Source organism: Saccopteryx leptura, chromosome 3, assembly GCF_036850995.1.
Source record: "Saccopteryx leptura isolate mSacLep1 chromosome 3, mSacLep1_pri_phased_curated, whole genome shotgun sequence".
NCBI classification, from domain to species: Eukaryota; Metazoa; Chordata; class Mammalia; order Chiroptera; family Emballonuridae; genus Saccopteryx; species Saccopteryx leptura.
In genome coordinates this window covers 12384651-12409065 of record NC_089505.1, presented here as the reverse complement: position 1 = coordinate 12409065, position 24415 = coordinate 12384651, and the positions used below count along the sequence as shown (strand labels likewise).

The 24415-nt window shown below is 47.9% G+C and overlaps 1 protein-coding gene across 1 annotated transcript in view; it reads left to right on the top strand.

The window, feature by feature from the left end:
- TIAM2 (TIAM Rac1 associated GEF 2) overlaps positions 1-24415 on the top strand; it is a 109389-nt gene that overhangs the window by 37821 nt on the left and 47153 nt on the right. Inside the window, exons 8-12 of the mRNA XM_066372944.1 lie at positions 1889-2050; positions 3971-4075; positions 4259-4337; positions 8301-8393; positions 9179-9442. Of these exons, the coding sequence (XP_066229041.1) occupies positions 1889-2050; positions 3971-4075; positions 4259-4337; positions 8301-8393; positions 9179-9442 (703 nt within the window). The remainder of the gene's footprint in view (positions 1-1888; positions 2051-3970; positions 4076-4258; positions 4338-8300; positions 8394-9178; positions 9443-24415) is intronic.

Here is a 24415-nt window from a genome sequence, read left to right as displayed (position 1 = left end):
CTCCACAGTGACCTCTGCTGGGGTTTCAGCTGGCTTCTCAGGAAGTGCGGTCGGTGAGGGGAGGTCTGTGTCTTTCCGGCAGCACCTGCTTGTTGCTGCTTCCCCTAGTTGCCGTCTCTGCTCAGAGGACACGTAGGACCTGTGAGGTTTTCCCAGAGAAGAACATGTGACCCTGGGGGACAGAGGGGTGTCCATGCTGGTTCCCAGTGTCTTTGACTCCAGGCGTCTGTTCCTCTGTTTCTTTTCTTCTTTCATTTTGGCACATGTGGTTCACGTTCATCCTGTACCATGGTCATCTGTCAGGAAAATGTACAGAAAGTGACAGATTCATGACAGGTCCAGAAATGCCACTCAAAGATGAATACCACACTTAAAAATGACAACACAGAAAGGTCTTTACTTGCTTTGCCTAAACCTGGTGTTTTTTTTTTTAATTTTCTTAATTATCTATTTTTGTTTTTAAATCGCACATTGGAGGATATTTTCACTTTTTTTTATTTTTAAGTGAGAAGAGGGGAGATAGACTCCCGTATGCACATTGACCAGGATCTGGCAACCCCATCTGGGGCTGATGCTCGAGTACCAAACTATTTTTAGTGCCTGAGGCTGGTGTGGTCAGACCAACTGACCTATCTTCAGTGCCCAGGGCCATGTTCAAACCAACTGAGTCACTGGCTGTGGGAGGGGAAGAGGGAGAAAAGGGGGAGACAGAGAGAAGCAGATGGTCATTTCTCCTGTGTGCCCTGACTGGGAATTGAACCCGGGATGTCCATATGGGCTGATGCTCTATCCACTGAGCCACCGGTCAGGGCCAATTTTTTACTTTTTTTAATGCGTGGAAGTCAAAGTAAAATCATTCATCAATGATAACCTGAATGCGTGATGAGTGGGGTGTACTACTGTCTGGCACTGAAAATCTGTGTAAAGTTTCTGCTGTGGAAGGTATTGTCATGTATATGATCTCTTGGTTCGCAAAAATTTCTGTTGTTAATTAATAAATTTAAGTAATTACATTAATGCTCACTTTCACAGAGTAGGGCACAAAGACTCAGCAAGGTACACGTCCTGTCCTAGGTCACTCCTTCCTAGTTAAGCGGTCAAATTTGTGACTTGAGCGTTCGGTGTTTCAAATCCCGGAGTCTTGTCTTTACCACCGGACTCGTGTGAGAACCTAGCTGCAGAAAGACACTTCTGAGTTGCTTCGTAAATGTTCACTATTTCTGTTTATAAAGCATAGAAGTACAGCTTAGCACGAGGTCACTGAATTACTGTGGTGGTGACCCGCTCAGGAAACTTCAACTCTTTCGGAAAAGGCTTCAGTTTGGTGGATGATCTCTAAAAGAATCTCTAGATGGGAGAAAGCTGACAGATGGAAAAATAACTTCTGGAGGGTGAAGGGGTGATTCTGAGGAACAAGCAGAAACAAGTGAGAAGAAAAGTGCACCCGGCTTAGGAGCCCTTTGGGGTTAGGATGCAGGCAGGCCTCAGTGGCCACGGACGTGACTGTGTCTAAAATTCACCAGGATCCCGGTCTAGGATGGGGCAGAGCTCACAGCGCCTCTCCTCAACCCTCACCTGCAGAGCAGGAGAAGGGATACGGAGCTGTCCTCACACGGGCTAAGAGGCAGATGTCACAGTGGCGAGAACACAGGACAAGGAGTCCACTGACTTGTACTCGGTCTCCCTGGGCCTCAGTTTCATGTGGCTTAAGCGAAGGTGAACGCGGGGCGGGTCTGCCCCAGAGGGCCGAGAGAAGCCAGAGACGTGAGGAGTGTGGAAGGGGGTTTACTCTGAAATAGGCCGTAAACTCAGGGGCTATCGTTTCAGTAGTTTTCCTCCTTTTTAAAAATCAAATCTTGTCTGTGTTTTCTTCTGGAATCTGAAACAGGTCGATGAACTTGTGCACCCGTGCAGCTCAGCGGGAGACGGCGCTCCCCGAGACAGCCCCCGGGAAATCCAGACTTACGTTCACTTTGAAGGTAATCAAGGAGTCACTCTCACGATCAAGCCAGAACACCGAGTAGAAGATATTCTGACATTGGCCTGCAAGGTAATGGATTCTGGCTGCGGAAATAGAATTCTGAAGAACAGGAATCATTAATATCATTAATGTTGTATTCTTGTGACCTCTAAGTGTGTGTAGCGTGGAAGACCTCACTTTCTACCCCAGGGAACATATTAACTTACTAATTAACATTAATTTGCGTTCTCCTTCTCTGTCCTTTAGAAGTATGAATTGTTAAGAAACGGCCCCTTGCCTTTCTGAAGAGCCTGTGCTATTTTGCTGAGATGCTGTATATACTCTTCTATTCTGAATAAATATGAACGCTGTTGTGATTTAAGTTGCTTAGAGATGAAGAAGGTGGCATCAACTTTGAAGTAGATTTAATAACCGTTTTACCAAGTTTCGCTTGATTTAAACAACTAACTCATTGATACCATTCACAGTGGTTTCGTGGAGACCGTTACAAGATGTTTTTGTCATTACTCCAATTGGGTTTTGTTTCTGAAAAAGGTAGCTTATGATAGGTCTTAAAGAGAGCCCGCTGAGATAGTCGACAGCACCGCCAGCTAGTTGTTTATAGACCACCAGATGGCGCAGGTGAGCTCACTCATTTTTAACTTCAGAGAAAGTGCCACCAGGTATAGGAAATGGTAAAAAAGACACATAGAGTTTGGTAACTCTTCCCCGTGTGCATGTCATAGACGCAGACAACCCTTAATTTCTGTTGTCGCTTTGGATTAAGCCTCAGTATCCTAGGCATCTATATATGCAGCTTATATTCTTATAAATTTAATTTTCTTTTACTCCATTATGTAAGGTTTTTTTCATTCAGACAGCCAACAATGTTGTTTTAAAGCAATGAATATCAGTTATGAACTTGGTAAAGTTTCTAAGTGATAAGAGGATGTCAGAAGTAGTGGGCGCCCTGGCCAGGCGGTGGTGCAGTAGATAGAGCATTGGACTGGGATGCGGAGGACCCAGGTTCGAGACCCTGAGGTCGCCAGCTTGAGTGTGGACTCATCTGGTTTGAGCAAAGCTCACCAGCTTGGACCCAAGGTCGCTGGCTCAAGCAAGGGGTTACTCGGTCTGCTGTAGCCTTATAGTCAAGGCACATATGAGAAAGCAATCAATGAACAACTAAGGTGTCACAACGAAAAACTAACGATTGATGCTTCTCATCTCTTCCATTCCTGTCTGTCTGTCCCTCTCTATCCCTCTCTCTGACTCTCTCTCTCTGAAAAAAAAAGGAGTAGGTGAACTAGACCCAGCTAGGACACAGACCTGAGAGTCTCTCCTAACGGGAAGTGTGTGACACACACACACACACACACACACACACAGCACAGGTGAGCACAAGTGGATGGTGTATACATCTCCCTTTTGAAAAAACACTTGGGTAGGAAATTTCTGATTCTGGAGTCTGTAGAATATGAGATTGTTCACATTTCACAAATTTCTCAGCTTTAGTATTGGGAAACAAAGTCAGGTCAGCAGATATGTAAAGAGATAGCATTTGCTGAATTAGTATGATGCAAGGGTGGGTAAAATTAGGTTTAGAGTTGTGATACAAATAATTCAGTAATTAATAAGTATTAAAACAAGAATAAACACTGTTTCGCATGTTTACAGCGATAAACCTACTTTTGCCTACGGCTGTATATTCTATTCTATTGTCAAATATATGCTAGCAAAACCTCTCAAAAATCTATCTCTTGCTTTTAGTGGTAAGCAATGTTATTTAGAAAAAACCTTCTTGAAAATCATTGTTTGTCTCGCCTTTTTTGCACATTTAAATTCCAACTCTCGTATGGGTTTAAACTCAGCAAGTTCAGCAAGTTACATTTGGCGCATATATATATTATATATATATATATATATTAGAAATTGCTACTTTGATTTTTAATGAATAAATGATGACTGTAGAAAGACTCTTTAAAATCTGAATAATGGTCTTTCCCCCTCTAGATGAGGCAGCTGGAACCCAGCCACCATGGCCTACAGCTTCGAAAGTTAGTAGATGAGAACATTGAGTTCTGTATCCCGGCGCCGTACGAATACATGCAGGAGCAGGTGCGGCATGCCAGTCTGGCGGGGGTCTGGACCACAGTGGTGGCCTCTCAATTTTAAAAACAAGTAATTTGGGGAGGGGGTGAATTCTGTTTAAGTTTGGCATCTGGTTTGGAAACAACTGAACTAAATTTCCCAGACAGATTGGCATCCAACCCCCGATTTCGTTGTTTTTCCCTTCCGTAGGTGTATGACGAAATCGAAGTCTTCCCGCTGAGCGTTTACGACGTGCAGCTCACGAAGACGGGCAGCGTGTCTGACTTCGGTGAGCCCAGCACCACCCTGGTCTGTTCTTTCCTAGTGTGCCCCAGTGTCTTCGGACCCAAGTTTTATTTTTTCTTTCAATCGACATTTTCAGGAATGATGACAGTGGTTTCTGAACTTTCTTTATAGTTCTATAGTTCTTCATTTTTACTTATTTATGTTAGCAGGCTACAAGGATCTGTATTAATAATAGTAGGGAAAGATGCCAAAGTAATGAAAAGGAGCAAATATCAAAGTTGATGAGAAATTTGAAAGGATGGTGAGAAATCTTACAATGATGCTGTTGTGCGCCAGGTGCTGTGCTAAGCCGGTTGACTCATGAGACCTATGACAGCTCTTTTCATCTGGGCGTCTGCTCTGGGCTGACACTCACCCGCCTGGAGTGCTGCCCTCCCTGCTTCCCACCCACTTCCATCACCCGCCTCCCTGATTATGTAACTGAAACCTGTCTTTCAAGAACTAACCGAAGGTGGAACTTTCTTGAAGAAGCCTATCGGATTGATTGCTTGAGCCTCAGTTTACCAATTAAGGGTCATTATTACCCAAATCTCTTTGTAATGTCTAATTCTTGCATTTCTTTTTATCTGTATTTAAACTTGTCTCTGCGCTCTTTATATAAAGACTATATTCATGTCTTAAAGTTCATTTCTGTCTTTTACCAAATTCAATAATTAGATAATCTTTGATGCATATCTCCATAGAAAGACTATTTCTTACTTTATTAAATATATTATTAACACAATTATTGTTCTTAAAGTGACTCAAACTGATCAGATTCTACTCATTGTTTATTATATTAAAATAATTTTTTTTTTATGATTTGTTCTTGGTTTCTTAATTTTCATGATCTGGTTGACCCAAATGCCCCTTGAAAGCCCACTTAAGGGACTGATTGAAGACAATTGCAGAGATACTTTCTGGCACCCAGTGTTTGCCAGGCTCTGCCTGAGGCACAGAGCAACGAAGGAAACATGCCGTTCTTCCTGTTGTCAAAGAATTCCCAGTGTTACGGGACCAGGACATGGAGACAGGTTCTCCCAACTTGGGAGTCAGAGAGGAGGGCAGTCTCCGAGTCAGGAAGACGTGTTTTTTTTTTGTTTTTTTTTGTTTGTATTTTTCTGAAGTTAGAAGCGGGAAAGCGGTCAGACTCCCACATGTGCCCGACCGGGATCCACCCGGCATACCCACCAGGGGGCGATGCTCTGCCCATCTGGGGTGTTGCTCTATTGCAGGTGGAGCCATTCTAGCACCTGAGGCAGAGGCCATGGAGCCGTCCTCAGTGCCCCGGCCAACTTTCTCCAATGGAGCCTTGGCTGTGGGAGGGGTGAGAGAGACAGAGAGGAAGGAGAGGGGGAGGGGTGGAGAAGCAGATGGGCGCTTCTCCTGTGTGCCCTGCCTGGGAATCAAACCCGATACTTCCACGTACCGGGCTGACACTTTACCACTGAGCCAACCAGCCAGGGCCAGGAAGACGTGTTTTTAGGAGGCTTTGCATGTGGACAGATTTAGGGCAAGCACTGTAGCCATCCAAGTATTTTTCTACTTCTTTAAAATGACTAGCCCCATATATTTATTTCAATAAGAGTATTGCATTTTTGGTCTTAACTTAAAAAAAATTTTAAATTGTGGTAAAATGCACATAATGTTTAGCATCGTAACCATTTCTTAGAACGCTTAAAAATGGCAGTTCAGGAGCGCTAAGGACATTCACACTGTTGTGCAGCCATCCTCACCCTCCGTCTCCAGGACTGTTTTACCTGCAGAACTGGAACCCTGTGCTTACTGAAGAGTAACGCCCATTCTCCCTGCCCCCCCGCCCATGGCCAGCCCGTTCTCCTCTGTCTCTGCGCCCATTCTCCCTGCCCCAGCCCCGCCCATGGCCAGCCCGTTCTCCTCTGTCTCTGTGCCCATTCTCCCTGCCCTCCACCCCGCCCATGGCCAGCCCGTTCTCCTCTGTCTCTGTGCCCATTCTCCCTGCCCCCCCGCCCCGCCCATGGCCAGCCCATTCTCCTCTCTGTCTCTGTGCCCATTCTCCCTGCCCCCCGCCCCGCCCATGGCCAGCCCGTTCTCCTCTGTCTCTGTGCCCATTCTCCCTGCCCCCCCGCCCCGCCCATGGCCAGCCCATTCTCCTCTCTGTCTCTGTGCCCATTCTCCCTGCCCCCCGCCCCGCCCATGGCCAGCCCGTTCTCCTCTCTGTCTCTGTGCCCATTCTCCCTGCCCCAGCCCCGCCCATGGCCAGCCCGTTCTCCTCTCTGTCTCTGTGCCCATTCTCCCTGCCCCCCGCCCCGCCCATGGCCAGCCCGTTCTCCTCTCTGTCTCTGTGCCCATTCTCCCTGCCCCAGCCCCGCCCATGGCCAGCCCGTTCTCCTCTCTGTCTCTGTGCCCATTCTCCCTGCCCCAGCCCCGCCCATGGCCAGCCCGTTCTCCTCTCTGTCTCTGTGCCCATTCTCCCTGCCCCCCGCCCCGTCCATGGCCAGCCCGTTCTCCTCTCTGTCTCTGTGCCCATTCTCCCTGCCCCCCACCCCGCCCATGGCCAGCCCGTTCTCCTCTCTGTCTCTGTGCCCATTCTCCCTGCCCCAGCCCCGCTCATGGCCAGCCTGTTCTCCTCTCTGTCTCTGCGCCCATTCTCCCTGCCCCAGCCCCGCCCATGGCCAGCCCGTTCTCTCTGTCTCTGTGCCCATTCTCCCTGCCCCAGCCCCGCCCATGGCCAGCCCGTTCTCCTCTCTGTCTCTGTGCCCATTCTCCCTGCCCCCCGCCCCGCCCATGGCCAGCCCGTTCTCCTCTGTCTCTGTGCCCATTCTCCCTGCCCCAGCCCCGCTCATGGCCAGCCCGTTCTCCTCTCTGTCTCTGCGCCCATTCTCCCTGCCCCAGCCCCGCCCATGGCCAGCCCGTTCTCCTCTGTCTCTGTGCCCATTCTCCCTGCCCCCCGCCCCGTCCATGGCCAGCCCGTTCTCCTCTCTGTCTCTGCGCCCATTCTCCCTGCCCCCCGCCCCGCCCATGGCCAGCCCGTTCTCCTCTGTCTCTGTGCCCATTCTCCCTGCCCCCCGCCCCGCCCATGGCCAGCCCGTTCTCCTCTGTCTCTGTGCCCATTCTCCCTGCCCCAGCCCCGCCCATGGCCAGCCCGTTCTCCTCTGTCTCTGTGCCCATTCTCCCTGCCCCCCGCCCCGCCCATGGCCAGCCCGTTCTCCTCTGTCTCTGTGCCCATTCTCCCTGCCCCCCGCCCCACCCATGGCCAGCCCGTTCTCCTCTGTCTCTGTGCCCATTCTCCCTGCCCCCCGCCCCGCCCATGGCCAGCCCGTTCTCCTCTGTCTCTGTGCCCATTCTCCCTGCCCCCCGCCCCGCCCATGGCCAGCCCGTTCTCCTCTGTCTCTGTGCCCATTCTCCCTGCCCTCCACCCCGCCCATGGCCAGCCCGTTCTCCTCTGTCTCTGCACCCATTCTCCCTGCCCCAGCCCCGCCCATGGCCAGCCCGTTCTCCTCTCTGTCTCTGTTAATTAGACTATTCTAGGGAACCTCGTACGGCATTTGCTCTTTTGTGCCTGGCTTATTTTCCCAGAGCATAGTGTCCTCAGATTTATCCATGTGATACCCCGTCTCAGAATGTCCTTCGTTCTTAAAGAGTGAAGAGTATTTCATTGTTCAGATACACCCCAATCTGCTTATCCATTCATCTGTGCACAGATAGTTGGGGTGCTTGTGAATAATGCTGCTATTGAACATGGGTGTGTGGCCTCAACTTTTCAGTAAGGTTGGGTATTCTTGTTTCTTAAACCTTTACGTCTGACATGTGCCTCTTCTTCTGACCATGCTAGATACTTGTGCTTTCAAAATAGTTGTAGCTTCAACTTTCTCAACATACTGTACTTATAAGAAGAGATGGCTGAGAAAATACTGCTGTTGGAGTTGGGGACATTTATCAGTGTGCTGCATTGAGACTTGTGTCTCCCTTTCACTTTCATTCCTAGGGTTTGCCGTGACAGCGCAGGTGGACGAGCACCAGCACCTCAGCCGGATATTTGTCAGCGACGTCCTCCCGGACGGCTTGGCCTACGGCGAAGGTCCGTGCGGCACAGAGTGTCTCTGTTCTCTTCATGCAAAGCTGTGGAATGCAGCCTGCCTCGTGAAATTTTCTTCTTACAGTTTTGTCAGAAAACGGTTTCTCCTGGGATTTTAAAGAGAGTAAACTTAATAGTTTAATTGAAAATACATACGGCCTTGGCTGAATAGCTCAGCTGGTTAGGGCGACATCCTGATATGCCAAGGTTGTGGGTTCTATCTAGCTCTAGTCAGGGCTCATACAAAAATCAGACAAATAGTGCATAAATAAGTGGAACAACAAATCACTGTTTCTCTTTCAAATCAATAAATCAAAGATAATTAAAAAATATATAGCCTACATAATATATTTAGAGAGAGAGAAAGAGAGAGAGAGAGAGTGTGTGTGTGTGTGAGTGAATGTGTTTTGAAAGAGAGAAAGTGTATACATAGAGAGAGAATGTAATTGCATATTATACAGACGGGTGGAGAAAAATGCGAGAGCCAGACACAGATAAAAGAAGTGTAATTTCCCAGGGCACTTGACATCAGATAAATAGAAGAAGAGTCCATTTGAATGGCTCTCAAATTGTTTCCCTTTCAAATTATTTCTTCTAACCCTAGCCTTGAGAGAGCAGAAATTTGTTTTATCAGTGGCATTGGAATACCTTTGGGCACTTTCTCTGAAGATGCCAACTGACCAGCCCCTAAGAGTACACACTTTGTGTTTGCTGCTTTCTTTCGTCTTGGAATTTTTCTCTCCGTCATCTCTCTTTCTTTCTTTCTCTGTCCCCCTTCCTTGTTCTAGGGCTGAGAAAGGGCAATGAGATCATGACCTTAAATGGGGAAGCTGTGTCTGATCTTGACCTGAAGCAGATGGAGGCCCTGTTTTCAGAGAAGAGTGTTGGGCTCACTCTGATTGCCCGGCCACCAGATACAAAGGGGACCCTGTGCACTTCCTGGTCCGATAGTGACCTGTTCTCAAGGGACCAGAAGGGGCTGCTGCCTCCTCCTAACCAGTCCCAACTTCTGGAGGAATTCCTGGATAACTTTAAAAAGAATACGATGAATGGTAAGCTTTGTTCTTCCTTCCTTCCTTCTTCTTAAAATATAATATACTGGAAACCAGTGCCATCAGTTTATTGGTTATTTTTTTTAATATTTTATATTTTTAAAAATATATTTTAAAATATTTTTTTAAAAGAGAGAGAGAAAGAGGAGAGGGATGGGGAGGAGTGGAAAGCATCAACTCATAGTAGTTGCTTCTCGTATGTGCCTTGACTATGCAAGTCCGGGTTTCGAACCGGCGACCTCAGCTTTCCAGGTTGGTGCCTTATCCACTGTGCCACCACAGGTCAGGCTCTGTCTTCCTTCTTAATGGCTGGTGTCTATAAGCTAAAGTTTTCAGGCTATTCGTTTGCTTACAAGTTTAGATTACTTAAACTGTTCAAAAGACGTTTTCTTATTTATTAGGAGAGGAACACAAATGCCAACCAAGTCGATTTGGTCACAATTCCATGCATTTTAATTAATCATCACACTTTCATGAAAACGGGAAATACTTCTGCCCAAGGTAACATTCTTTCACATTGCAGAATCTTTTGCCATCACCCATGATATTGAGTATTGTAATCGCTTTGTGATTGAAGGTAGATGAAAGCCAAAATAAATGCTAAGGTTGATTTTCTATTCAGTTGACTCAAAAGGCGAAAACATTTTGTGGTCACCTGTTGGGTTCTCAGACTAGTTGGCGCAGTCCTGTTCTTTACTTCTTTTGTTACATACTCCTTTCCCAGTCAGTGGCAAACTTTCAATGGAGGTCATGAATTTTAAAATTTTGTGGAGGCCTAAAAACGAAATACCATTTCCCAGCTTATTTTTCTAAAGGTAAAATTTCCACAGGAGGCAAATCATTTGAAGGCTGGAATTTCTGAGCTTATCATCCGTGCGTATTTCATGCGTGCACATTGCAGTCAAGTGAACTAGGGGCTCCGGCTCACCCGGAGTCCTGTGGTCTCCCTCTGAGCTCCTGCAGGAAGATGGTCAAGCCCACAGGAGACCGTGCAGAGGGTATTTATGCAGCAAGCACGCCGTGTGGTTTTCATCCTAATTGCGACATTAGCAGATTTTCAATTGAAATCTCTGCGCGACCTCCAACAGTGAATGAAAAACACGAAACAGAAAAGTTGTTAGGACAGATTGAACTATAAAGCAAATTTATTAGGTCATTTTTGGAGTTAACCCGATTGTAAGACTTGTGATTTAGTAAGGTGTATAGTGCTTCTTCCTCGTCTCATGAGGCCTCACTCCAATTTAAAATACCATTACCTCTGCTGTTGGTGTATAAAAGTGAGTGTCATAAAACAAAAGTGATGATGGAACTAATTCATGGCTTGGCTCTGTGAGGGCCATCATTCAGCTTCCCAGGGCTATGATATAGGCCCGAGTGGACCCCAGAACACACATGCAAGTCCCCTCTGGTCTCCTTATTCTCGAGGGATACATTCCCTGACTGTTACATTTCTATGAATCCTATCATCCTAAGAAATCACAGCAGTCATAACACTTTGGGTACTTGCAGGAATGACTTTCTATAGAAAGCAGCAAAAGCAGTACAGTTAACCTATTTTTATTTTAGACAGTAAGGATCAAACAGGTCAGTTAAGCTTATTTACCTTTTTTTTTTTTTTTCAAGAAAGCAGAATAAAGCAGAGGTCCCGGATTTGTGAGCTAGGTAGGACATAACTCATCCTCGAGAGCCATACGATGTCCTCGACCTTTCTGACTTACCTGAGCAGTGCCAGGTCTGCGTGTGCAGACGGCTCAGCGGTCAGAGTGTGGCAGTGCTTGTCCACAGGTCCCCGCGCAGCTGCCGTGCCCACATCGGCACGTCCTTCCCGGGGCGGCACTTCCCCACCAGCCCGCACAGAGCCACTGACCACGTGTGGGCCAGTCTGCACCCTCTGTGGGCATGAGTCATCCTTCCCGGGGAGCGGGCGGCCACCCTTCCGCCCGACGTTGACTGTCCGGCCCCCTCTGCTGCTCCGTGGTGATGTGCCTGTGCCGGAAACCGAACAGCCACGGCAGGCTGCTTCCCCACACACCCGGCAGCATGTGGAATTTGTTTTCCATTTTGAAGTAGTTGCATAGCTCGGGAAGGAAGTAAAATGCCTGTGCTGTGAGCCAACATCGCAGAGGGAAGTCTGTCCAGGTTTAAGGTTGGGGGAGAAGGAAATAAGGGGTGCTGGCCGGGTGGGCGAGAAAACGAAAGCTAAAGAGAAAACAGCTGCGCGTCTCCCGAGTGTGCATAATATCGCGATGACGGGAAGCCTGCGTTTGTCAACACCGAGGGGGCGGTGATGGGACAGCCGGCGCGCAGGCTTCCAGGCGGACCTGGGTTCACGTCCCGCCTGCCTGGGAATGGTGCGCCATTGTCCTAACCCTGCTGAGACAGGGCCCTGGAATTGAGCCCCATTGGCACATGGCAACCCCGTTTTCATACCTCTTATGGGCTTCCTACCCTTCAGGTGTCACCTTCCCTACTCCCTCGCTGTGGTTTCCTGGGGTCACTTTCCAGATAAACTTCTCTACCCACACTCTGGGCTCAGACTCTGTCCCTCATCCAGACCACGGGGCTCCCACCCCGCGCCCGCGGCCGCTGTGGGGCGGAGGGAGGCGGCATGGGCACATAAACTTCTATACCCACCACACTCTGGGCTCAGACCCTGTCTCTCATCCAGACCACGGGGCTCCCACCCCGCGCCCCCGGGGCCGCTGTGGGGCGGAGGGAGGCGGCATGGGCACATAAACTTCTATACCCACCACACTCTGGGCTCAGACCCTGTCTCTCATCCAGACCACGGGGCTCCCACCTCGCGCCCGCGGCCGCTGTGGGGCGGAGGGAGGCGGCGTGGGCAGGTGTCCGGCCAGCTCTTCCCGCCACAGGCAGTCTCCCAACCCGCCTCCCCACCTCCCAACACCCCTCTCCTCTGCAGCCCAATATTTTATGAAAAATGACTTTGATTTGCTTGGGCAATGAATCAGAAAACAGCAATCTCATTATTCTGCTAAAAAATAAAAATGACACAAGTAAAAAGAATTTAAATGATTTTTAAAAAATATTTTTCCATACGGCTTTGAGTCATGCCTAGGGGTGGTCATTTCTGAGTCTGCTTTCTCTAAATTTCAAGTTCCCTGGGCAGCCATTACCGGAAGGCAGCCTGGTACCGTCGTCCCTTCGTGTCGTGGGGAATTGGATCTGGAACCGCCGCGGTTACCACCATCGGTGGACGCTCAGGTCCGTCGCACGAAGTGGTGTAGTATTTGCGTATAACCCATATGCACCCTCCTGTATACTTTGAATCATCTCTGTATGGCTTATACCTAATACAGTATAAACAGCAGGTAACTAATTGTTCCACTGTGTTGTTCAGGGAATAACAGGAAAAGGGGCCTGTGCATGTTCAGTACAGGCACAGCCAGGGGAGGGGAGGACTAACCACACAGGACAGGTCAGCAGTCACGTGACCCGCTTCCCCGGCGTTTCCAGCCCAGGGTTGGTGGAATCCTCAGACACCGAGGGCCACTTGTACTTGAAAAGAAGGAAGATTGTCCCACTGTGTGCCAGAGCAGCCAGTCCACTGCCTATTGCCGAAACCGAGCCGCCGGCTCTCTGAAAGGAGGTCCTGGTTTTTCTGCAGGAACTGGAAGGACATCAGCAGAAGCCGCGGAAGCCCTCAGCCGTGGTGCGGAGGGCTTCTTGACTCTCCGAGCTGAAGACTGACTGAGTCCCGTCTGGGTGCTTAAAATGTGTGGGGCCCTGGGGACTAGGTACATGGAGTTCGAGGCTCTTGGTCTACTTTGGTTTTGGTCAGGTAGTCAGGATTTTGTATTTATTAGCTTTAGTCTCTTAAATCAGGTGTGACAAAACAACAACCCTTGTATGATTTATGTGTCTCACTGAAAGAAATCTTGGCCACAGTGGCAGGTTCTCAAGGGAACGAATGTGGGTTATATTCAGGTTCTGTGCTTGCTTCTAGCAAAGAGGCATCCTATTGGCATTAGAGACCCAGTGATCTGTATAACGTGGAGGGCCGTGGTGCTCACACTGCACAGAGCATCCTTACCATGCACCCCATGAGCTTGTGAAGATGCAGATTCCTGGGTCGTGCTGTCAGAGCGCCTCCCTTCAGGGCGTCTGGGGTAGTGCAAGCTCTGTGTCAACCTCAGCTCACTCACACCCTCCCGCGGCCCTTAGTGTCAGCGGGGCGGGTCTGATTCTGAGCGTAGGACCTGCCATTCTCTGTACCTTTCTGTACCAGGGTTTTGAGGACTAAAGGCAATATGTGTCTAGTTCTCAGTATGTTGTAGCTATTGTGCTTGTGGGTTGCTATTCTCTGAGTTAGGGGTTATATGCCCCACACTCCCACCCCTGTCCCCCTTAGTGTGCTCAGGACACAGCCATTTGACCTGTTAGCTTCTTTGTCCCTCACGAGTCACTGACCTATCAGCTCACTGAGTGCACAGAGGAACAAAGACCGTCCCGGGGTCACCGGCTTTGCTGTGATATTCTCACCATCCTCCATGAAGAGTGGAACAGACAAGAAACACGGAGAATTGATGAGTGATCAATGTTAGGTTCCTGTCTCTTTAGAAATGAATGACTGTTTGATTCTTGTGTTTATGGGTTTGAACTTCTGTCTTCGTGATCCACTGTGGGAAGAGAGGGCATGTCCGTGGGCTGTGTTTGACTTGAGCGGAAATAGCATCTGTAAAGACTCTTTATGGAGAGAATTAATTTTACCACTGGAATTCCCCAAAGAGCCTGGTGTTATTTTTAAGCCAACAAGGCGACCATTGAAGGGATAGGACCCGCCAGCCCTGTTTATATGGGGTTCCTATTAATGCTGTTCCTGTGATTTTAAGTAAGAAAAGCCCTTTCCCTGGTGTATGCCATCTTTTGAAAAATTCCAACAGCTTTTAAGAGAGGTTCATTGGGCATGGAGTTCCTGAACAAAGTCTTTATGTAAGCCCTGAACTTGTTGTGGCATTAATGTATTTTCCATCTATAAACAGCTATTAATCCTGCATTGTTAAGAGTGGGGGTTTATTTAATGGGAGACAAAATAGAAAGGACCTCTGTGTTCCCTCTTTCCTGTAGACACGATCAACCTGGCAAATGCTTACCAGATGATGAAGGTAATTGCAGCCTGAGGTTCCTTTTTTAATCCGCTCACCCTGCTTTGAATCACTCCCTTTTAAAATTGATGTATGAGTGGAGCGGAGTCTCAAGGTACCAGAAGCCACTTTGATACAAATTTGCTCTTTGGAATGAATTACTCCCGGGAATGTATGTGTCCATTGTACACCTTTCCACCGGGGGACGAATCACCGAGCCAGCGCCGATGTGGCAAAGCCTCTTACTTCCTGTTTATGAGAGTGGAGGCCCGTCGCCTTCCACAGCCAGGATTGAGATGACTAACAACGTTTCGCTCAGAGAATGCCCGGTTTGTGTATGCAACTGCTCTCACCGAGTCTGTCTGGCTGACACCCCAGGTCCCCAGATGTAAAAACATATTAGAGTTTTTAAAGATGGTTGGTGTATTTTAAAAATATATATTTTAAAAAAATTTTATTTAGAAAATTAAATTTAATGGGGTGACATTGATCAATAAGAGTCCACAGGTTTCCAAAAAAATTTCTTTTTTTGAATCTGATTGGGACATGCTAGCTTTACCGGCACACCGAGAACTTTGGCCTCAGAATCCTGAGTTTCTTCTAATGGTTTGTCAGGTGGTTTTCAGTCTCACCTGTGGGGGTGAGTGTGTGGTCTTCTGCTGGCGGGGGAGGGGCACTATGGTTCTCCGGGCCCGGTTCCCTTACAGAACTTAGTGTCATTGGGGAATCTGGTTTCCTTTTTCTCATTTTCAGTCATTCATTTATTCATTTGTTTAACAAAACGAACAGTGGCATTTTTTTAAATATCGCAGGCACGTGACGATGAAGTAGACATTATTTTCTAGGCTATTGTGGAGAAGAACTCCGAAACGCTTGTAAATAACCATTCGGGATTTACAAACGCAACTTTGCGAGGAAGAAGAGGTCCAGTGTGGAGGCAGAACGCCATTGAGTTTTCTGTTTATTTCGAGCAACAGGGCCCGAGGAGAGGCGTGCGAGTTAGAGCGAGGCTTCTGGGAGAGGAAGTCAGATCAGGGGCCTTTGATCTGAGCTGCAGGTGGACAGGGGACAGATGGGAAAGCCTGTGTAGTGGGGTCTCAACTTGGGACACTGGCTGACAGTGGAGGCCACTTGGCTTGTGAGTGAAGGTAAAGGGGGAATAAAAATTAGAAGGTCTGTTGGGGCCCCATCGTGGGAAACCCTGACTTCGAGAAACTTATAGCCTGTCAGGCAGGTACCCGAAAACATCTCGGAGCACTGGTTGTTTCCCCGCCTTGGACAGAATACAGAGGATGTGTCTGGTCATTTCATGGCCACAGAAGTGTGGCTCGAGACGCTCCCAGGGAGGTCCTGTGCCCTGCATCTCAGCGCTGGCGTTCCACGGTGGCGTCATTCCTATGGGACTCGCAGTAGTGTTCTTCTTCGTGGCCAGGAGTACCTTGTGAAATAAATCCTCAGCCCAATGTTTTCAGGGAAAGAAGGAAGTACTGTAGGCACCCTATAAAACCCAAGCGCTCCTCAGCACCGTGAAGCCGTGTCTGCTATGGTGTGGTCCCCACGAATCACCCATCGGTGCAGCAGGTCCTGCTGGCCTGTGGTAGGGACGGCTGGTGGCTGGACACCCTGTCGCAAAGAAGACGTGGCAGTGTGGAAGCTGAGGGACAGCTGAGAAAGTTTGCCGGCATGATGAGTGAAAACTTAGTCCTATATAATCTCTCCTACCTTAAATGCAAAGAAACCGGAAGGCTGGGGTTGCCTTCAGCTGTGCTGGGCAGTCAGGCTGTGTGCGGCTCAGACGGACGGAACCAGGAGCTCGTTCCCGAACACCCTGTGTGAAGCTGCCGTAGGTACGCATAGCGAGAATTCCGCTGCTTCCAGAATGCCTCTAAAATGGCTTATTCCGGAAGCCCACCCACAAAACCCCACAAGATCCACTGCAGTTAACACCATAAAGGGAAGGGGAGGAGATCTGAATGACAGATTGCCTACTTTAAAGACTTCCACCCAGAGTGTAAGGCAAAAGTGTGTTTGTTTAGAGGAGAAATCAGTGACATTTGAAATTCAAGTGCAAGTGCATCAGTTGCTATTATTTCAAACCTTTCAGTTATGACTTGTTGCATCTTATAAATTTATTTCTGGTCCTACAGGGCTCAGCTCTGATTAGCCATTTATAAGTCGCCCATTCCTATATAAAGCCTTTTATCTTTTATTCCTTTTTTGGCCATTAAGGTCTTTAACATGTTATGGGAGATAATGACACAGTTCCAATTATCCAATTTTGTTACTTGTTGGTTGATAGCTCTGGGAAAACCTATTGGAAAAGAGACATGAAATTGTTAGCAAAATCATTTTGTGTCTTCTGCAAGGAGCCCAACAGCTGCCCCTGGAGGGTGGGGGGGACTCTGGACCACGTGGAGCAGTTTATAGAATGACCTTCCTTCCAAAGTCCCCAGCAGGCTCCCTATGGAATCCGGAATTTCCCAGGGAAGCACTCAGCAGCTTCTAAACAGAGGGACACGCTCTTCTCAACTTGCCTACACTTACCTTTCTAACACTAGTTATTTATCCCTAAACTGCCATTTGTGAATCTAATTCTGCTTTTCATGTTTTAGTTGACAAATGGCCACATCACGTGTCTGTGACGTTTAGGCGTCTTTGCAGAGTAGTGTTAGCAAAATGACTTCTTCCTGGATTTTGTCAGTACAGTATTGCTTTATAAAAATGATTGAGGAAGAAAAGAGGGCTGGCAGTGTTGATAAGAAGCTTAGGTCTCTTAAGCTTAATACCCGTGATCTTAAAAATGCCCATCATCAGGTGAGCTCCCATCAGCGAACCTGTCATCCCACATGGGTGCCTTTGGTCTTTAGCAGGTCAATACGCGTTTACTGGGGAAGGAGAGAGAGAGCATTGAGACATGTATCAGGTGTGTTTAAAAGATGAGGTGTGCCTGACCTGTGGTGGCGCAGTGGATAAAGCGTTGACCTGGAAACGCTGAGGTCGCCGGTTCAAAACCCTGGGCTTGCCTGGTCAAGGCACATATGGGAGTTGATGCTTCCAGCTCCTCCCCACCTTCTCTCTCTGTCTCTCTCTCCTCTCTCTCTCCCTCTCTGTCTCTCTCTCCCTTTCTCTCTCCTCTCTAAAATGAATAAATAAAATTAAAAAAACAAACAAACACATGAGGTGTAAGTACAAATTTTATAGTTTGCTTAGATCTCTTGGAACGGGAGTCTTCACAGAGCCTATGACCTCAGCTTTCATACCTCTCTGTTAGGACCGTGATCCAAAGAAGAAGGTGACTGCCAGCCTGTCACCTTGGGCTGATCCTGGGTTCTTCCTCTTTCGAACTCAAAACGTTTTGTTTATATACCTGATAACAGAAGTTAAGATTACTGCCTTGCAACATCACTCTGGGTGTTGGTCATAATTTATCTACTAGATTGAAAATCCCCTTGGTAAAACAGGGACTTGGAGGAATACAGAAATGTATAAGACACAGCAGCAAACACAATTCTTGGTGAGTAGCAGGCGTTGCACTCAGATAGCTACTAAATAGAAGGAAGATTGTTAGGAGTCTCAGGGGTGTCTTAACCTGAAGTTAATGTGGTGTTTCTGAGAGTGGGTTCGGGGGGGGGGGGGGCTGGGGGCGGGGGCAGGGAGAATCCTTGGAGCTTGCCAGATGCCTTCCTTCTAACTAGTGCAAGGGAAGTGTGCCGAGACTTGTTCACATGTGTAGGGGACTCCGGCTTGGCCCCGACTCTGCTGGGCTGGGAATGGTCCGGCCCAGTTCCAGAGTCTGGCTGCGTGTCCTGGGAGAACACAGAACCCGGCCCACGTCCCTCGTCTGGGTTGCTCTGCAGCTTTCATGGGCTGATCGGTGCCCATGTCCTCGGGTTATTTTTGCCAATAAGCTTAAACCACAACCGAAAAAGAACAGTCATTTCTGTATCACCCGTGTAGGTCAGTGCTGACATGTGTGCTGAGTTGAACTTGCAGGTTGTGATGTTCAGAACGTCTGTGGATCTGAAGGAAAGGAATCTGAATTCTGGTTCCGGCCTCGTGCTTGACCTTGGGCCGGTTCCTCGAACTCCTGTTTCCTTAACTCTTAACACGAAAGATTGGACACAACAGTTAAGCATTTTTTTTTTTTTCTTTTGCTCAAATTCAGTTATTGGGTATGATTAAAGCAACAATTTCAGCGGCTATAGGAATGTGCATTTCTTTAAAAAGTTTGTGGAGTGAAATCAATTGAGCTTCCCACTTTGTGACAAATCTCATTAGCTCTTTAATTAGAATCAGGTCTTGACTGCCCTGGAGAAGAGGTCGTTAAGGCTTGGTATTAATAGCAGCCTGTCTCAGACATCAGGATCACAAGGAAGCTTAAGAACATTAATTATCCCCTTACGTCACCCTGATGGAGCAGAGAGGTTATTACCATTTGACTTTCACAGCTGGGTAAATCAAGGCACAGTGACACATTAAGTTGCTAGTAACTTGGACAAGGTCATGGTGAATGTAGAGAGGGTAAGAACTGTGTCATCTTGGTTTTTTCTCTGTGTAGGAGAAAAGGTCTGGATTATAAGCATATTTTTTTCTTTTAAAGATTTCTCTATTGACATACCTAGAGTAAAATCCAGTGATAATGTGCCCTGCAGTGAAACAGATTGAGATGTAATTGAATCAGCGATGACCCTTGTCCCACCTGGGTTCTTGTCTGGGGGGCTGGCTGGCTATCAGAAAATGATGCCTTGTGGTCATTTGGGGTTTTCTCAGTTCAGGAAAGGCCAGTTGTTTAGTGATAGTTTCACTATCCTTATTCAAGTGCCTTTTTTTTTTAAGTGAGAGGAAGGGAGATAGTGAGACAGACTCCCACATGCGCTCTGACCAGGATCCACCCAGCAAACTCCGTCCATGGCTGATGCTCGAATCAGCCAAGCTATCCTTAGTGCCAGGGGCCTCGCTTGAACCAATCAAGCCACTGGCTGCTGGAGGGGAAGAGAGAGAGAAGGAGAGGTGGAGGGGAAGAGAACCAAATGGTCACTTCTCCTGCGTGCCCTGACCGGGGATCACCCTGGGACATCTGCACGCCGGGCTGACACTCTTATCCACTGAGCGAACCAGCCAGGGTTGACCTTGTATTTTTTTAACTTTTTTATCAAAGACCCTGATAACGTCCTTGAGGAAGAAAAGAGGGCTGGCAGTGTTGATAAGAAGCTTAGGTCTCTTAAACTTAATACCGTGATCTCAAAAATGCCCATCATCAGGTGAGCTCCCATCAGCGAACCTGTCACCCCACAAGGGTGGCCTTTGGTCTTCAGCAGGTCAATACGCGTTTACTGGGGAAGGAGAGAGAGAGCATTGAGACATGTATCAGGTGTGTTTAAAAGATGAGGTGTAAGTACAAATTTTATAGTTTGCTTAGATCTCTTGGAACGGGAGACTTCACAGAGCCTATGACCTCAGCTTTCATACCTCTCTGTTAGGACCGTGTTCTACGAGGGCTCTTCCATGAGGACTTCTCCTCCACGAGGGGGAACCCACCACGGAGGTGGCCTTCTGCACTCTCCTGCCCTGGAAACACCTGCCATACCCCTCCCTGTTCCTTCGAGTTCCCTTGTGGACTCCGAGGGCATTTGTCACAGGATGACTGAACCAGATCATGGCAGCCGGCTATGAGGGAACACTCACTACTGATGCTCCCCTCCCCCCCACGCTTATCACCAGCGAGGGGGCATGGTCCCGGACGTCACCAGTTGGCTGTGATCTCAGGTTAAGCGGACGAGGAAGATTTATGAAATTTACATTTTTCCGGCATGGCATTTATGCTCTGATAGAATTCACTGCTCAGCAAGCTTGAGCAATGGCATTCCAACTGCTGCCTTGAATTTCCTGGACACAGGCATAGTAACAGTGAAGAAGGGTAGATTTCCAGCTATCTTCAGAAATGTAGGTTAATTTTTATATGAGAAGCACCTGTTATCGGTGGTCTCTTTGTGAATGACACAGTTTTGGACTTGACTAGCTTTTGAATGTGGTCAACTCAAAAAAGTTATTTTTTTCCCTTGCTGAATAGTTGCATCTATTTCTATTGTTTCCTTTAAATGGTTTTATTTTCATTTTGTTTCACTGACTAGTGAAGAGTGATACTTGCATGAATGACAGCGCACAGCAGGTGTGGTGAATGAAAGAGGTCACAAACCACTGCATTTTTAAGTAAAAGCAAGAGAAAATTTTAGGGCAGTCTGAGTTAATTAAAAATAATCATCATTATACAAAGTTTTCAAATTTAAATTTAAAAACTGGGAGGTGTTAAGCTCTTCTGTGTAAATGAATCAGTGCTCAGTGTGCACTTGGCACTGTGATAAACTGTCATGAGCATTAATGCAGAATTTTATCATCGCAGTGAAGCTTGGAGAATTGAAAAAACTGGTGGTTTTGCATTTACAAAATGCTGGGTCTTTACCCTGGCAGCTCTTGGCTTGGTTGTTAGATTTTATATTATGGATGTTCCCAGGCACCCGTGGAGTTCGTCCAGGCTCCTTAAACTTGAGCCGTCTCCGAGCCCTGCAGGGGACGTGCGGTCTCCTTCGTCTTTGTATCGCCACAACTCAGCACACACCTGGCGTGTAGCAGGTGCGGCAGGAATCTGCACGTGAATCAAAGCGTCCATGTGTGTCATGTGTCCTTCTCGGAGGGTCCCCCTTCCCACACTGTGTTGGTGATTCCAGGGTCCCCTCATGTGTCACTTTGCCCCTTCTCCCTGGGGGTGCCACCCATCCCCATGGCTTCCCTGCCCGGACTATTGTGATGCTGCCATATCCACATCCCTGGGCACACCTGCGCCTCCTGAGCCCCTGGGCTTCTCCCATCCGATGGCCCACACGCACCTCAAACTCAAGATTGAGCTGAGCTTGTGACTCCCACCCCCTCCTGCTCCCCATCGACTCTGTCACTGCCGTCCTACGTCCCTTTTCTGCATGTCATTACATGAAATAGGTGGCAAAGAGGAGACTCGTGGTGTCTGCCCACTCGGATTCTCTGCGTTCACTTTGCTTCCTTGCTCTCACTCTATCCTGTGCTCATTTGGACCCCTGTGCCCCGTACCGCGATGTTTTTGTGACTTGGAGTCTGGCTTTCTGCCCAGGTCTTCCTCTCTGTCCTTTCCTCCCTCCCCGCCCCTCCTCGCCCCTCCCCTGCTGCAGCCACACTCAGCATGCCCCCAGACTCTGCTGGGTCCTTCCTACGATTTGCTCTACTCAGCTGCCTCCGCTCAGGAAGTCTGTCATCCCTGCTGCGCACCCTACCTGGTCATCTTCAGCTTTAATGACAAAGCCCCCCTCAGGTGTAAAGACTTGGCTCAAGAGTCTTCCCTGCTATGAAGGCTTTTCAGGCTCCAGGGAGAGTGAGCTTCATCCCTGGGTGTCCCTACTTAGCCTCGTGTGGACTTCTCTCACATCATCTGTGACCCCTTGTGGCACTCACTCGTGTGTGTCCCTCCCCTCCTACCAGTCGGCTCCCCCCGAGCCTGGAAGCTCACCTTGAGAATGGGGGCTGTCTCGTTCATCTTAGTATCGCCGGCACCTGTCACAGCACTTGGGAAATAGTGCTCAAAACTGACGCTTTGAATGGATGAGTGGAGGGTGTGTTGGTGTCGAATAGTAGGAGTGCAGGTTGCTTTCTCTGGTGTGCCTTAAACAAAGGTGCCCGCAGCGGCCTCAGGAGCAGTGATGGCGGAACACTGTGGGTTTGAGGTCTAACCTTGCTTTCCACGCGACTCTCCCGCTGGTGAGCAGACTGCCTCTGTGGTGCGGTGGTACAGGTTTGGGAGAGGGATGTCGGCACCCCCACCTGTCACTGCTCCCCAGAATTTTCCCAGGGATGGCTCATGGTTTTTTTCTTTTTCTTTTTTCTTTTTTGTGGTCAGCACTTCCTTCTGGGGCTAACTTACTTGACAGTCAACAACAATGAAGTATAATTGGGATTATCTGGTTCTTCTCTGGGTGGGGTTAACCCTTAGGGTGTTGGAAGAAGCAAACGGAAGGAGAAGTTGGAGCTCTACAATTCTGTAGACCAATGTTTTTCAACTCCTGGTCTGTGGACCGATGCCAGTCCACCAGAAATCTCGTGCCAGTCCACGAAAGAGCTAACCACCCTGATGGTGTGTAGAGGTTATAGCCCCAGTGATCTTAGTCGAATTTGCTTATGCTCATGGAGATTTCTGCCTTAGCTGTCCTCAAAATCATTCTCCTATTTTCACTGGTCCCCAAATGTAAAAAAGTTGGAAATCTAGACCCCTGGTCGACAAACTGTGGCTCGCGAGCCACATGTGGCTCTTTGGCCCCTTGAGTGTGGCTCTTCCACAAAATACCACTTGCGGGCGCTACCTCGATAAGGAATGTACCTGCCTATCTAGTTTAAGTTTAAACAATTTGGCTCTCAAAAGAAATTTCAATCGTTGTGCTGTTGATAGTTGGCTCTGCTGACTGATGAGTCTGCCGACCACTGGCCTAGATGATTAAGATGCTTTCTTTAGGTGCCTTCTTGTCTTAGAACACTTTGAGTAGTGAGTTTTTTCAAGCTTGTTGACCCCCCAGGAGTTTTTTTTTCTTCTCCAAAAAATGAAATTAGTTCCAGTTATAGTTTTATTAACTTAAAATCATGTTTGTTTGATAACCAATTTATGGAAACAAGAAGAACATACATTCGCCTATTTTTCATGTTGCCTTAGACATGTACGACCGTACTCTGGATGGTCAGGAGGCGCGAGGATGCACATGAACGTTCGTGCTACTCAAAGGGTTAAAAGCAAGAGCCTGTCTCGTGAAGGGTAGTATCAGCGTGGCTCATGGGACAGAGTTTCTATCATGAACTCTGTCCACTTCCTAGGGCTCCCAGAGCTTCCCGAGGTCTCCTGGAGGCCACTGTTCTGGTCCCCTGCAGGCTGAAGAGCTTATCAGTGTCCATCTGTGGCTTTTCAGCCTAGAGCAACTCAGACAGGAACAAGATCGATGACTTCTGTAGCTGACGGGGGTCCAAAACCCTCTGGTTTCTCCTGGTTGGTGGGACAGTCTACCAACTACAGGAGTAAGAATGAAAACCTGTGTTATGTTTTGATAGAGGCTTGTCTTTCCATCTTTCCTGAATATGTTCTTTTGAGAACCACTGGAAAGAAGTGTTGAGCTGGCCCGTGTATATACCGTATGTTTCACTCCATAAGACGCACCTGGCCATAAGACACACCTAGGATTTTAAGGAGGAAAATAAGAAAAAAGAATATTCTGAACCAAATGGTGTGTTAAAATATTTAATAAAATACAGTATATTTTGCTCTATAAGATGGACGGGCATTTCCCCCTCCACTTTTGGGGGAGTAAAAAGTGCATCTTATGGAGTGAAAAAATACGGTAGTTGTAGGTTGGAAAACCATGTGCTCTGCTTACTTTGTATATTATTTCTTCACACTGACTCCGGAAGTGAACAAAGTTTGCTGTTCCTCTCGGGACTTTCAGTTTAGGATGACGTTGCGTTGATGCCAGAGAAAGAATTACACTTGCAAAGGAGCAGGTTGTGAGTTGCAGTAAGAATCTGCGAGGCTGCATTGCTGGTTTTCCAGGATAGCCCTCAGGGTCCCGCCTGCCCTTAGCCAGAAACAGGCAAGTGTCAGTGACCGTCACTGCTGTTTGACTCTGGGTCCGAATAAATGATCTCAGATCAGAGTTTAGTGAAGTACAGTTTACACACAAATGACAAGAGTGACAGGCATGTAAGCCATTGTTTGGCTTGGTCATTGTTGTGCTTGACCAAAACAGGCAGATGTTGCTTCTTCAGTTAGCGAGAGCCCAGATCTGTTTCAGACCAGCTATGTATGTGC